Source organism: Lontra canadensis, unplaced genomic scaffold (assembly GCF_010015895.1).
Source record: "Lontra canadensis isolate GAN:19392208 unplaced genomic scaffold, GSC_riverotter_1.0 scaffold148, whole genome shotgun sequence".
Taxonomy (NCBI): Eukaryota; Metazoa; Chordata; class Mammalia; order Carnivora; family Mustelidae; genus Lontra; species Lontra canadensis.
The window spans coordinates 1,926,225-1,939,809 of NW_022631142.1; the positions used below are offsets into that span (position 1 = coordinate 1,926,225).

At 39.3% G+C, this 13,585-nt stretch overlaps 1 protein-coding gene across 2 annotated transcripts in view; it reads left to right on the forward strand.

Moving 5' to 3' along the window:
* The window catches only part of SCP2 (sterol carrier protein 2), a 111,733-nt gene that overhangs the window by 27,441 nt on the left and 70,707 nt on the right, over positions 1-13,585 (forward strand). For both annotated transcript variants that reach the window (XM_032844169.1, XM_032844170.1), the window contains exon 6: positions 9,826-9,952. In XM_032844169.1, the coding sequence (XP_032700060.1) occupies positions 9,826-9,952 (127 nt within the window). The remainder of the gene's footprint in view (positions 1-9,825; positions 9,953-13,585) is intronic.

Consider the following 13,585-nt stretch of genomic DNA (forward strand, 5'->3'; position numbering starts at 1 on the left):
AATAGTGAAAGTTTTACTTTTGCCTTATTCATATGTATTCCTTTTATTTCTTTTTGTTATCTCATTGCTGTGGCTAGCACTTTACAGTACTATGTTGAGTGGAAGTAGTGAGTGTGGACATCAGTGTCTTGTTCTTGACCTTAGGGGAAAGACTTTCTGATTTTCCCCAGTGAGGATGATGTTAGCTGTGGGTTTTTCATATATGGCTTTATTAAGTTGAGGTATGTTCCCTCTTAACCTACTTTGTTGAAGGTTTTTGTCATGAATAGATGTTGTACTTTGTTAGATGTTTTCTCTGCATCTATTGAAATGTTCATAACATTCTTTTTTTTTTATATTTTACTTATTTATTTGACAGAGAGAGATCACAAGCAGGCAGAGAGGCAGGCAGAGAGAGAGAGAGGAAGGGAAGCAGGCTCCCTGCTGAGCAGAGAGCCCGACGCGGGGCTCTATCTCAGGACCCTGAGATCATGACCTGAGCCGAAGGCAGCGGCTTAACCCACTGAGCCACCCAGGCGCCCCTGTTCATAACATTCTTATCCCTTCTCTTACTGATGTGATATATCATGTTGATTGATTTGTGGATATTGAACCATCCTTGTAACCCAGGAATAAATCCCCTTTGATTGTGGTGAATGACTTTTTTTTTGGTATTGTTGGAGCATAGTATGTATTCTTTTTTTTTTTTTCTAAGATTTTATTTATTTATTTGACAGACAGATCACAAGTAGTCAGAGAGAGAGGAGGGGAGCAGACTCCCTGCTGAACAGAGAGCCTAATGCAGGGCTTGATCCCAGGACCCTGGGATCATGACCTGAGCCGAAGGCAGAGGCCTTAACCCACTGAGCCATTCAGGTGCCCCCATAGTATGTATTCTTAACGTATTCACAGACGACCTTTGAGTAGTATTGTGACTGTACACTATAGTATTATAAGAACCTTACAAAGTATTTTTTTTGTTTGCCTCTTCCAGAAGCACATTTTACAATTATCTATCTATATAGTAAACCCTACAACAGTTATTGAGTTTATAATTATTATTTATTCATTTATTTATTTTTTGTGGGCAGCAAAGCAGAGTTTATTGAGAGATAGTATAAAGCTCCTGAAGAGAGAGAGGACCTGAGAGGAAACCTCTGAATTTGTTTAAATAATTAATCAATTTTGAAAAAAGATAATTTTATTTTGGGGGGCACCTGGGAGGCTCAGTTGTTAAGTATCTGCCTTCGCCTCGAATCAGGATCCTGGGGTCCTGGGATCAAGGTCTGCATTGTGCTCCCTGCTCTGCCAGGAGCCTGCTTCATCCTCTCCCACTCCCCCTACTGTGTTTACTCTCTCACTGTGTCTCTCTCTGTCAAATAAATAAATAAAATCTTAAAAAAAGAGATAATTTTAGTTTTTAAATAATCTTTAAAAAGATTTTTAAAGATTATTTAAAAGTAATTTTAAAAGTAAAAGTAAAAGATTATTTAAAAGTAATTTTATTTTTAAAGATTTTATTTATTTATTTGACAGGAAGAGATCACAAGTAGGCAGAGAGGCAGGGAGATAGAGAGAGGAGGAAGCAGGCTCCCTGCTGAGCAGAGAGCCTGATGAGGAGCTCGATCCCAGGACCCTGGGACCACGACCCGAGCCAAAGGCAGAGGCTTTAACCCACTGAGCCACCCAAGTGCCCCTAAAAGTAATTTCAAAGATAATTTGTATTTATCCACATATTTATCATTTTTCTTTTTTCTTTATTCTCTATTTTGAGCTCTTTATTCTTTTCTATTGATTCACATTTCCTTCTAGGATTATTTTCCATTTGCCTGAAGAATTTTCCTTAACGTTTTGTATAGTGCTGATCTGCTGGTGATAAATTCTCTTCAGCTTTTGTATTTTTTTTTAAGAATTTTTAAAAAGATTTTATTTATTTGACAGAGATCACAAGTAGGCAGAACAGCAGGCAGAGTTAGAGGGGGAAGCAGGCTCCCTGCAGGGAGCCTGACGTGGGGCTCAATCCCAGGACCCTGAGATCACGACCTGAGCCGAAGGCAGAGACTTAACCAACGCCACCCAGGTGCCCCTGTTTTAATAAGTCTTTATTTACCTTGTTTTTTGGAAGATATATTTGCTGGGTGCAGAATTCTAGTTTAGCATCAAATTTTTATCTTTTTTTTTTTTTTAAAGATTTTATTTATTTACTTGACAGAGAGAGATAGCAATAGAGGGATGACAAGCAGGGGTATTGGGAGAGGGAGAAGCAAGCTTCCTGCTGAGAAGGGAGCCCAATGTAGGGCTCGATCCCAGGACCCTGGGATCATGACCTGAGCCGAAGGCAGATGCTTAACGACTGAGCTACCCAGGCACCCCTAGCATCAGTTTTTTAAAAACAATATAGTGCTTTTAGGATATTGGTTCACTATCTTCGACTTTCATTTTTCCTATATTCTTTTTTTTAAAGAACACATTTTTATTTTAATTAATTAATTAATTAATTACTTTGACAGAGAGAGAGAGAGAGAGATCACAGGTAGGCAGAGAGGCAGGGGAAGCAGGCTCCTCTCTGAGCAGGGAGCCCGATGCAGGGCTCCATCCCAGGACCCTGAGATCAAGACCTGAGCCAAAGGCAGAGGCTTAACCCACTGAGCCATCCAGGTGCCTCAGTTGTTCCTATATTCTTTTTTTTTTTTCACTTTTTTTTTTTATTATGTTCAGTTAGCCACTGTATAGTACATCATTAGTTTTTGATGTAGTGTTCAATGATTCACCAGTTGGGTATAACACCCAGTGTTCATCACAAAATGTGCCGTTCTTAGTGCCCATCACCAGGTAACCCCATCCCCTCACCCCCCATCCCCTCTAAAACTTTCAGTTTGTTTCCCAGAGTCCATAGTCTCTCATGGTTCATCTCCTCTCCAGTTTCTCCCCCTTCAGTTTTCCATCCCTTCCCCTATGATTCTCTGTGCTATTCCTTATAGTCCACATATGAGAGAAACCATATAATTGCTTCTCTGCTTGACTTATTTGACTTAGCATAATCCCCTCCAGTACCATCCATGTTGATGCAAATGGTAGGTATTCATTCCTTCTGATGGCTGAGTAATATTCCATTGTATATATGAATCATACCTTTTTTTATCCATTCATTTGTTGAAGGTCCTGTCAGCTCCTATTGTGGATATTGCTGCTATGAACACTGGAGTGCATGTGCCCCTTCTTCTCACTACATCTGTATCTTTGGGGTAAATACCTAGTAGTGCAATTGCTGGGTCATAGGGTAGCTCTCTTTTTAATGTCTTAAGGAACCTCCATCTTGTTTTCCGGAGTGGCTGTACCAGCTTGCATTCCCACCAACAGTGTAAGAGAGCTTACCTTTCTCCACATCCTCGTCAACACTTGTTGTTTGCTGTCTTGTTAGTTTTTGCCATTTTAACTGGTGTAAGGTGATATCTCATTGTGGTTTTGATTTGTATCCTGCCACATTGTCGAAAGGACAGCCTTTGCAGTATCCCATAGATTCTGGACCAATGTAATTTCATTCTCATTAGTTTCCATGACTTAAGTTCTTCCTTAATTTCCTGGTTGACCCAGTCATTCTTTAGTAAGATATTCTTTAACTTGCACATGTTTGAATTCCTTCCAATTTTTTCCTTGTGATTGAGTTCCAGTTTCAAGGCATTGTGATCTGATAACATGCAGGGAATAATCTCAATCTTTTGGTATTGGTTGAAACCTGATTTGTGACCAAGTATGTTATCTATTTTGGTGGAAGTTCCATGTGCATTCAAGAAGAAGGAGTATTATGTTGTTTTAGGGTAGAATGTTCTGTATGTATCTACAAAGTCCATCTGGTCCAAAGTGTCATTCAAAGCCCTTGTTTCTTTGTTAATCTTCTGCTTAGATGACCTGTCCAATGCTGAGAGGTCGTCTACTATTAATGTATTATTATCAATATAATTCTTTACTTTGGTTAACTGTTGGCTTATGTAGTTGGCTGCTGTCATGTTGGGGGCATAGATACTTACAATTTTTAGATTTTCCTGTGGGATAGACCCTTTAAGTATGATAATAGTGTTCCTTTACATCTCTTAACTACAGTCTTTGGTTTAAAAATCCAGTTTGTCTGATATAAGAATTGCTACCCCAGCTTTCTTTCAAGGTCCATCTGCATGAGAAATGGTTCTCCATCCCCTATTTTCAATCTGGAGGTGTCTTTAGGTTCTGAATGAGTCTCTTGTAGGCAGCATATGGGTGGACCCTGTCTTTTTATCCAATCTGAAACCCTGTGCCATTTCATTTTTCAGGCTGTTCATGTTGAGAGTAACTATTGAAAGATATGAATTTAGTGCCATCTATTGCCTGTGAAGTTCATGTTTCTGTAGATTATCTTTTACTTTCTGGTCTGTATTACTCTTGGGGTCTTTTTTCTTCTATAGAACAATGCGCCCCCACGCCCCTCCACCCCCCACTGCTGGGCACTGGCTTGGTGGTCACATATCCTTTCGCTTTCTGCCTGTCCTGGAAGCTTTTTGTCTCTCCATCCATTCTGGATGACAGCCTTGCTCGATAAAGTATTCCTGGTTGCATGTTCATCTCATTTAGTACCCTGATTATGTCTTGCCAACCCCTTCTGGCTTGCCAGGTCTCTGTGGACAGGTCTAATGTTATTCTGATGTTCCTCCCTCCATAGGTAAGATATCTCTTCCCCCTAGCTGCTCTTAGGATAGCTGCCTTGGCTCTAAGATAAGCAAGTTTTACTATTATATACTGGGGCATTGGTCTATTTTTATTGATCTTGGGAGGGGTCCTCTCTACCTCTTGGACACGGATCCTTCTTTTCTTCCCCAGATTAGGTAAATTCTCAGCTACGGTTTGCTCAAGTATATATCCTTGTCCTCTCTCTCTCTCCACCCCCTTAGGGACCCCAATAATTCTGACTTTGGAATGTTTCATGGTGTCATTGATGTCTCTACTTCTGATCTCATGAGCTTGTAGTTGTTTATCTTTATCATTCTTGACTTCCTTCCTTTCTATCAGCTTATCTTCTAGATCACTAATTCGCTCTTCTTTCTCATTTACCCTGGCATTCAGAGTATCCAGTTTATTTATTTATTTATTTTTAATTCTTCTTCTTTTTTTTTAAAGATTTTATTTCTTTGACAGACAAAGATCACAAGTAGGCAGAGAGGCAGGCAGAAAGAGAGGAGGAAGCAGGTTCCCTGCTGAGCAGAGAGCCCGATGCGGGGCTCGATCCCAGGACGCTGGGATCATGACCTGAGCGGAAGGCAGAGGCTTTAACTCACTGAGCCACTCAGGTGCCCCAGAGTATATCCAGTTTAGATGGCATCTCCTTCACGGCATTTTTAATTTTGGCGACAGTAGCTCTACATTCTGCCCTTAGAGATTCTATACCGTCACTAATGCTTTTCTCAAACCTAAATAGCAACTTTATAAATGTTACTGTGAAGTCTTTTTCAGACATCTTCCTTAGATCCATATCCATTAAGTCTGTGGCAGAGGCCATTGTCTCTGGTTCTTTCCTTTGTTGGGAATTCCTCCTCCTAGTCATTCTCTTGAGGGATGGTTGAGGGAATGTACAGAGTCCGAAATATCAACCACGACTCAGGCAAGATGAACCTGAGGAAAATCTGGAGCGTTGGAAGCCACCACTCACCCTGGTGGTGTTTTTCTGAGTGTAGAGATCCAGATGGATATTCTTACATCTCACGCTGATTTTGTGGGTTTGGTAGATATCCAGTTCAATTCAGGGGACCAACCGGTGGCAGCAACGAGGTTCCCTACACCTCTGCTATCTTGCCTCTGTTCCTATATTCTTAACATGCCTTTTTCTCTGGTTGCTTTTAAGATTTTATCTTTATCACTGATTTTTAACCAAGTTTATTATGATGTACTTTGGTGAAGTTTTGTCATTTTTTTGTGCTCGGTGTTTCTTGAGGTTCTTGGATGTGTGAGTTATAGTTTTCATCAGGTTTGGAAAAATTTCAGCCTTTATGTCTTTGATTTTATTGTTTTATTTATTAGAGAGAGAGAGAGAGAGAGAGAGAGAGAGAAAGCATGAGTGGGAGGAGATGGAGAGGGAGAGGAACAGACTCAGTGCTGAGCATGGAGCTAATGCGGGGCTCAGTATCACAACCCTGAGATCATGACCTGAGGTAAAATCAAGAGTTGGATGCTTAACTGACTGAGCCACCCAGTGTCCCCAGCCATTATATCTTAAATATCTTTCTTCTGACTTCTCTTTCTCCCCATTTTCTCTTTTTCTGGAACTGCAGTGATACATTTACTAAGTTTGATTGTTGTTCTATGACTCACTGATGCTTTATTAATTTTTTTCTAGAGTTTTTTTTCTCTTCATGTATTTTTTGTTATGTACCTAAGTTCACTAATCTGCTATATTGTCTAGTCTTCTGTTAATTGCATTCAGTGTACTTTCCATTTCAGATACTGTATTTTTTTAAATCTTTAAAGGTTTTGTGTGGGTCGTCTTTTATTTCTTCCATATTTTTCATTGTCATGCTTATGCTTCTGCCTTCTTGAACAATTGGAGTATATTTATGAACCCTCTTAATGGTATCTATTAAATCTACCGTGTGTCATTTCTAAGTCTTTCTATTGATTGGTAGTCTACTCTTTGCAGGTTGTATTTTTCTATTTCATTGCCTACCTTATGATCTGTGATTGGATGCTAGACATTGTACATTTTACTTTGTTGGGTGTTAAATTTTTATATTCTTTTAACTATGTGGGGATGTGTTCTGGGTAAGTTTCTTTTAGAAACGGTTTGATCCTTTCTGAGATTTGCTTTTAAGCTCTGTTAGGTAGAATCAGAACAGCCTTTATTCGTAGGCTAATCTGACCTGGCCTTTCAGGCAATAACCTTAGGATTCTATTGATATCTCATACATTAGGAGATCTTTCTATTATGGTTGTTGAGAATAAAAACTATTTCTGGCCCTGTGTGAGCATTGGGAATTGTTCTGTCTGCTCCTGTCCAGTGATATTTTTTCCCCTTATCTCAGTAGTTTCCTCATATTCATGTATTGATCAGACTCACTGAAGACTCAACACTCTTTGCATTTCAGAGCATGTGCATATGCTCGCCCCCACCCTTCTCTCTTTCTTTTTTCTGTGAATTCTAGGTGCCTTGGTTTCTCTGAACTCTGTTTCTTCAACTTAGGAAGACTGCTGGACTCTGTGTTACTCTTCCCTACTCTTTACAGGTAGCAATCTGGGGACAATCATAATGCTCATCTTACTTATTTTCCTTAACTCAGAGGTCACTATACAATGCTTTCTACTTGTACATTGTCTGAAAATGATTGCTTTGTATATTTTGTCCAGGTTTTTAGTTGGTTAATGTAGAAGGATAAATCTGTTTTCTGTAATCCATCATGTTGTAGTCCACATTGTTTTAATTAGCATCCCTTTTTTTACTTAACAATGAACATTTTCTCTTGGTTTTGCAAAATTTCTTTTGGCAGAAAAAAAATTCCATCTGTAGCCATCCAAACATATAATTATAGGTACTTATTTTTTGGATTTCTGTGTTCAGAGACTACACAAGACCCATTTATATTAAAGTATACTTTGGATTGTCAAGCTCTTTATCATATCTGAAACTTATTTTCTTCCTTTAAGATTATTTTTTCTTGGGGTGCCTGGGTAGCTCAGTTGGTGGAGCATCTGATTCTTTTTTTTTTTTTTTTTTAAAGATTTTACTTATTTATTTGACAGAGAAATTACAAGGAGGCAGAGAGAAAGGGGGAGGCAGGCTCCCTGCTGAGCAGAGAGAGCAGGACCCTGAGATCATGACCTGAGCCGAAGGCAGAGGCTTTTTTTTTTTTTTTTAAAGATTTTATTTATTTATTTGACAGAGAGAGATCACAAGTAGACAGAGAGGCAGGCGGAGAGAGAGAGAGAGAGGGAGGCAGGCTCCCTGCTGAGCAGAGAGCCCGATGCGGGACTCGATCCCAGGAACCTGAGATCATGACCTGAGCCGAAGGCAGCGGCTTAATCCACTGAGCCACCCAGGCGCCCCGAAGGCAGAGGCTTAACCCACTGAGCCACCCAGGCGCCCTGAGCATCTGATTGTTGATCTCAGTTCAGGTCTTGATCTCGTGGTCATGAGTTCAAGTCTCGCATTGAGCTCCATGCTGGGCATGGAGCCTACCAAAAATAAATAAATAAATAAATAAAATAAAAAAGACTATTTTCTCTTCTTCAAAGAGAATGGCTGAACAGTATACCCTCTGGAAGGCCTTGTGGATCAAAAAAATAATCTTCATTTATTCATTCAATAGTTATTTATAGAATGTTTTCTGTGTTTCAGTCCATATGCTAGGCATTGGGTATTTGTACAAAGGTACAAATACAAAAAAGAATTCATGACTTCAGGGAGTTCATAATCTAGTAGGTAAACTGAGAAGAAACTGTTAACTTTCCCTTTGTAGAATATTAGTATTAGGAAATATGTTCTTGCACTCTAGTACTATAGAAACAAAGGTGATTATACTTTCTGAGTATTGCTTTATCCTAATCCTAATTCACTTCTTTTCTCAAACACCCAAGCATGCTCCTGCCTTAGGATCCTTTTTGTTGCTGTTCCCTTTGCCTAGAATTCTTCTCTCCCAAGGTTACCCAAATGACTTACTCCTTACTGCTTCACATTCCTGCTCAAATACCATTGGTCAGTGAGACCTTCCCTGACAGTTGTGTTTAAAGTAACACTTCCTATCTCCAGTCTTTATTCCCTTACTTGGATTTATTCTTCTTTATAACATTATTATTTACATTTTTAAAGATTATTTATTTATTTATTTATTTTTATTAACATATAATGTCTTTTTTTTTAAGATCTTATTTATTTATTTGACAGACAGAGATCACAAGTAGGCAGAGAGGCAGGCAGAGAGAGAGGAGGAAGCAGGCTCCCCGCTGAGCAGAGAGCCTGATGCGGGGCTCCATCCCAGGACCCTGAGATTATGACCTGAGCTGAAGGCAGAGGCTTTAACCCACCGAGCCACCCAGGCACCCCTATTATTTACATTTTTTTTTAAAGATTTATGTATTTGAAAGTGAGAGAGCAAGTGAGTGGGGGAGGAGCAGAAGGAGAGGGACAAGCAGACTCAGCACTGAGCACAGAACTGAGGCAGAGCTTGATCCACAACCCTGAGATCGTGACCTGAGCTCAAAGTAAGAGTAAGATACTCAACTGACTGAGCCATCCAGGAACCCCTATTTACATTTTAATTTATTTTTATCTTCTATCTTTGTCTCTTCCTGCCACAGATGTAAATGCCAGATGAGCAGAGGCTTTACCTATTTTATTCACATTGTATTCCCAGCATCTTGAGTAGTTATGGGTACCTACTGGAGTCTTTATCTATTTTTATTTTCTTATTATTTTTTAAGGATTTTATTTATTTATTTGAGAGAGAGAGAGAGAGCAAGAGGGAGAGGGAGAGAGAATCCAAAACAGACTCCACATTGAGTGCAGAGCCCGACGCGGGGCTCAATCCCACGAGACGAGATCATAACCTGAGCTGAAACCAAGAGTTGGGCACTTAACTGACTGAGCTACCCAGTCATCTCTCCACCCCCCACTGGATTCTTTATAAATATTTCGTGAAAAATTAATTCCTCACTTGATTGTTTTTCCTTTCCATGTTTCCCTGCAATGCATTTCCTGACTGATTTTATTCACATTGCTTATTTTTGCTTTACTGTGTGCTTAGAATATGTATATGTTTTAGTTAACACTGTAATAGTCAAAAGAGACAATTATCATAACACATACTTACTAATTTTTTCCCTTTCTCTTAGTCTTCACATAGGATCAACCCAATTGATAAACATCTTGAGGTCCTGATCAATAAATATGGATTGTCTGCCAAACCAGTTGCTCCTCAGATGTTTGGGTTTGCTGGAAAAGAACACATGGAAAAATATGGTATGTTAAAAAAATTTTAAGGCCTATTGGTAGTTGTATGCATGTGATGAGAAACAACAGGAATTTATTCAGGATCTGTGGACAATGCCAGGATATATAAGATATAAAATGGTTTTTGAATTAAATTGGAGAAATAGTCCACCTAGGATTTAGTTTTAGAGAAAATATTTATATATAGGACAGCATATGGAAAATACGTAGAGTGTTCCACACCAAGAAATTGAAATAGGAAAAATAACATAAATCTTGTCCCCTTTAATCATGAACTATACATTGAGGTTCATCAGTTCTGAATATGATGACACTTAAAGCATGTTGTTGGTAATATGTTTATATAGGCAAATTTAATTCTTAGTACTTGAATTCACTAAGAGTCATTTCACAATATTTTCTTAGATTTAAATTTCATAGTTGATTTGCATTTTGTAGGTAAACATCCTAATTTTTTGACTGATGATCAATGATCGGCTTGCCTTAGCAGTTAGTTAAAGCATGGGATGGTGCAGATAGGATTTTTTTTTTTTTAATTGTATGACCCTGAATCAGTGCCTTGCTGTGTACTATTAGATAAGAAAGGAAATGACCATACTCAAACGTCAATATTCCTGTTCTCTCTAGGAAAAATAACCCAGGTTGTTTGATAGACCAAATAATTAGAAAGGAAAAAAAAATCTTCAAGGAAGAATGGTGGGAGGAGCATTGCTAGTTTTTGGCCATGAGAATTTTCTTTCTTATAGCTATTTCCTACATTTTTAAACTCAGTCCATTCCAATCTGGCTTCCCTCCATTCTCAAGGCTACCACTGAACACCATGTTGCCATATCCAGTACATACATTTCAATCCTAATTTAACAAACTTCAGCACCATGAATCCCTTTGACCACTTCCTTCTTTAAAACTTACTCGTCTCTTGGCTTTCATGACATCTCATTGTCCTGGTTTTTCTTACCTCTTAGGCTATTCCTTGTGCATTTCCTTTTCACTTAAAATATTTTTTGAGCTCTCATTATATTCTAGGCACTGTTCTAGGCATTGGACTATAGCAGTATATCAGTTTGCTATTGCTTTGTAATAAAGCATGCCAAAACTCAGTGATTTTAAAAAATAATTATTTATTATTAGAGCTTACAAATTAGTAGATTGGGAATCAGCTCATCTAAGCTGAGCTCAGATCTTGTTTGGGTTAATCATATGACTATTGATTGGTTGGAAGCTCTGTTCTACTCTTGTTTGGCAGGGTCATATGTCTCTCTTCTTCCTGGGACCAGAGAGCTGGCCCAGGCATGTCCTTTTCATGGTGACAGCAGAAGGACAAGGGAGTTATCTGCAACATGTAAAGCCTTTTAAAACTTAGGCTGTTGACCAAAGCAAGTTAATGGCAAACTTGGAGTCAAGGGATAGGGAAATATATTTCATTTCTTTTATGGTAGGAAACTACAAAGATAGACCTAAAAGAACATTTAAGAGGGAAAAATAATTAAGTGTATTAGTGCATTCATTCACAAGCTGTCAATAAGCAGATGAGATGTGAAATTTTTGCTTAAATTTCTAGTTTGAGTCAGACAATAACACATGAAAAAAATGAAGATAATTTCAGGTAGTTATTAGTCCTATGAGGAAAAAATACCCAAAGTAATATACTTGCAGGGAGAGGGGCCCAGTGATGGCCTCTGTACTCACATATCTAGTTGGCATCTTGGATCTCTGCTTGTTTCTTTAATAGGCATCTCAAATGTAACATGTTCATTTTTTTTTTTTAAGATTTTTTTTTTTTTTTTGTCAGAGAGAGCGAGAGAGCACAAGCAGGGGGTGCAGCAGGCAGAGGGAGGAGCAGGCTCACCGCTGAACAAGGAGCCTGGTGCCAGGGCTTGATCCCTGCACCCTGGGATCATGACCTGAGTCAGAGGCAGATGCTTAACTGACAGCTACCCAGGTGTCCCAAACTTAATATGTTCAGATGCAGACTCTTAATTGTGTTCTCCCATAATTTTAAACTTGTTCATTTTCTAGTTTTTCTCATCTCAGTAAGTGGCACTTATATCCATTTAGATAATCAAAGCAGAAACATGAATCATCAGGGCACCTGGGTGGCTCAGTGGGTTAAGCCTCTGCCTTCGGCTCAGGTCATGATCCCAGGGTCTTGGGATCGAGCCCCACGTTGGGCTCTCTGCTCAGCAGGGAGCCTGCTTCCCTTCCTCTCTCTCTGCCTGCCTTTCTGCCTACTTGTGATCTCTCTCTGTCAAATAAATAAATAAAATCTTTAAAAAAAAAAGTAACGTGAATCAACTTTGACATTTCTCCCTCCTTTTCCCCTATTCTAGTCCCTCGTTATGTCCTGTCAATCCTACCTGCAGACTACAAATGTTTCTTCCTTCCAGTTCTTTCACTACCACAGTTCTTACCTAGACCATAATTTTTCAAACTGTGGATTGTGACCTGCTAGGAAATAATGGAATTGAGTTAGTGGGTTGAACCCAGCTTTTTTTAATTTTTAATTTAAAAATTTTCATTGTTGGGGGCACCTGGGTGGCTCAGTGGGTTAAAGCCTCTGCCTTTGGCTCAGGTCATGATCCTAGGGTCCTGGGATCGAGCCCCGAATCGGGCTCTCTGCTCAGCAGGGAGCCTGTTTCCCCCCCTCTCTCTGCCTACTTGTGATCTCTTTCTCTCTCTCTGTCAAATAAATAAAAAATATCTTTGAAAAAAAAATTTCATTGTTGGGTGCCTGGGCGGCTCAGTGGGTTAAGCCTCTGCTTTTGGCTCAGGTCATGATCCCAGGGTCTGCTCAGCAGGGAGCCCTGGTTCCCTTCCTCTCTTTCTGTCTGCCTTTCTGCCTACTTTTGATCTCTGTATGTCAAATAAATAAAATGTTTTTTAAAAATTTTCTTATTGTTGAGCATTAAACTCAATACAGAGAAGTGCACAAAACATAAATATACAGCTTATTGAATTCTCACAGAGCTCCTCACTGTGACCAAAACCACCTACCAGGTAAAAAATAGAATGTTAATACCCAAGAATCCTCAATGTAGATTATTTTTATCTTAAGAATTTTGTGGGTCTCTTGTGAATCTCCTTGGGTCACTCCATTAAACAAAAAGCTACACCTGCAAATCTCTTTGAGATAAGCTCTCTTCCCTGGGTCCTTTCTGAGATGGCTGAGGGACAACATTCTTAAGCTTCCTTGTAGTTCTTTGATAGAGGATTTGTGAGGCAGAGGCTTTTCCTCTTTAGAGGGCTTTTTTCTATTCAAACTATATTCTGAGGCATCACTTTTTTTTTTTTTTTTAAGATTTTATTTATTTATTTGGCAGACAGAGATCACAAGTAGGCAGAGAGGCAGGCAGAGAGAGACGGAGGAAGCAGGCTCCCTGCTGAGCAGAGAGCCCGATTTGGGGCTCGATCCCAGGACCCTGGGATCATGACCTGAGCCAAAGGCAGAGGCTTTAACCTACTGAGCCACCTAGGTGCCCCTGAGGCATTACCTCTGATCTGAGATCTTTAACAAAAGATTTGTCATACCCTGGGCCTCATCTTTGGATCATTTTTTCCTGGCAGTGCCCTGGATTTGATCTTTGCTCAAATGCCACTTCTTAATTTTAGCATCTTTTCCCATTTTGAGAAACTTAAATTTTC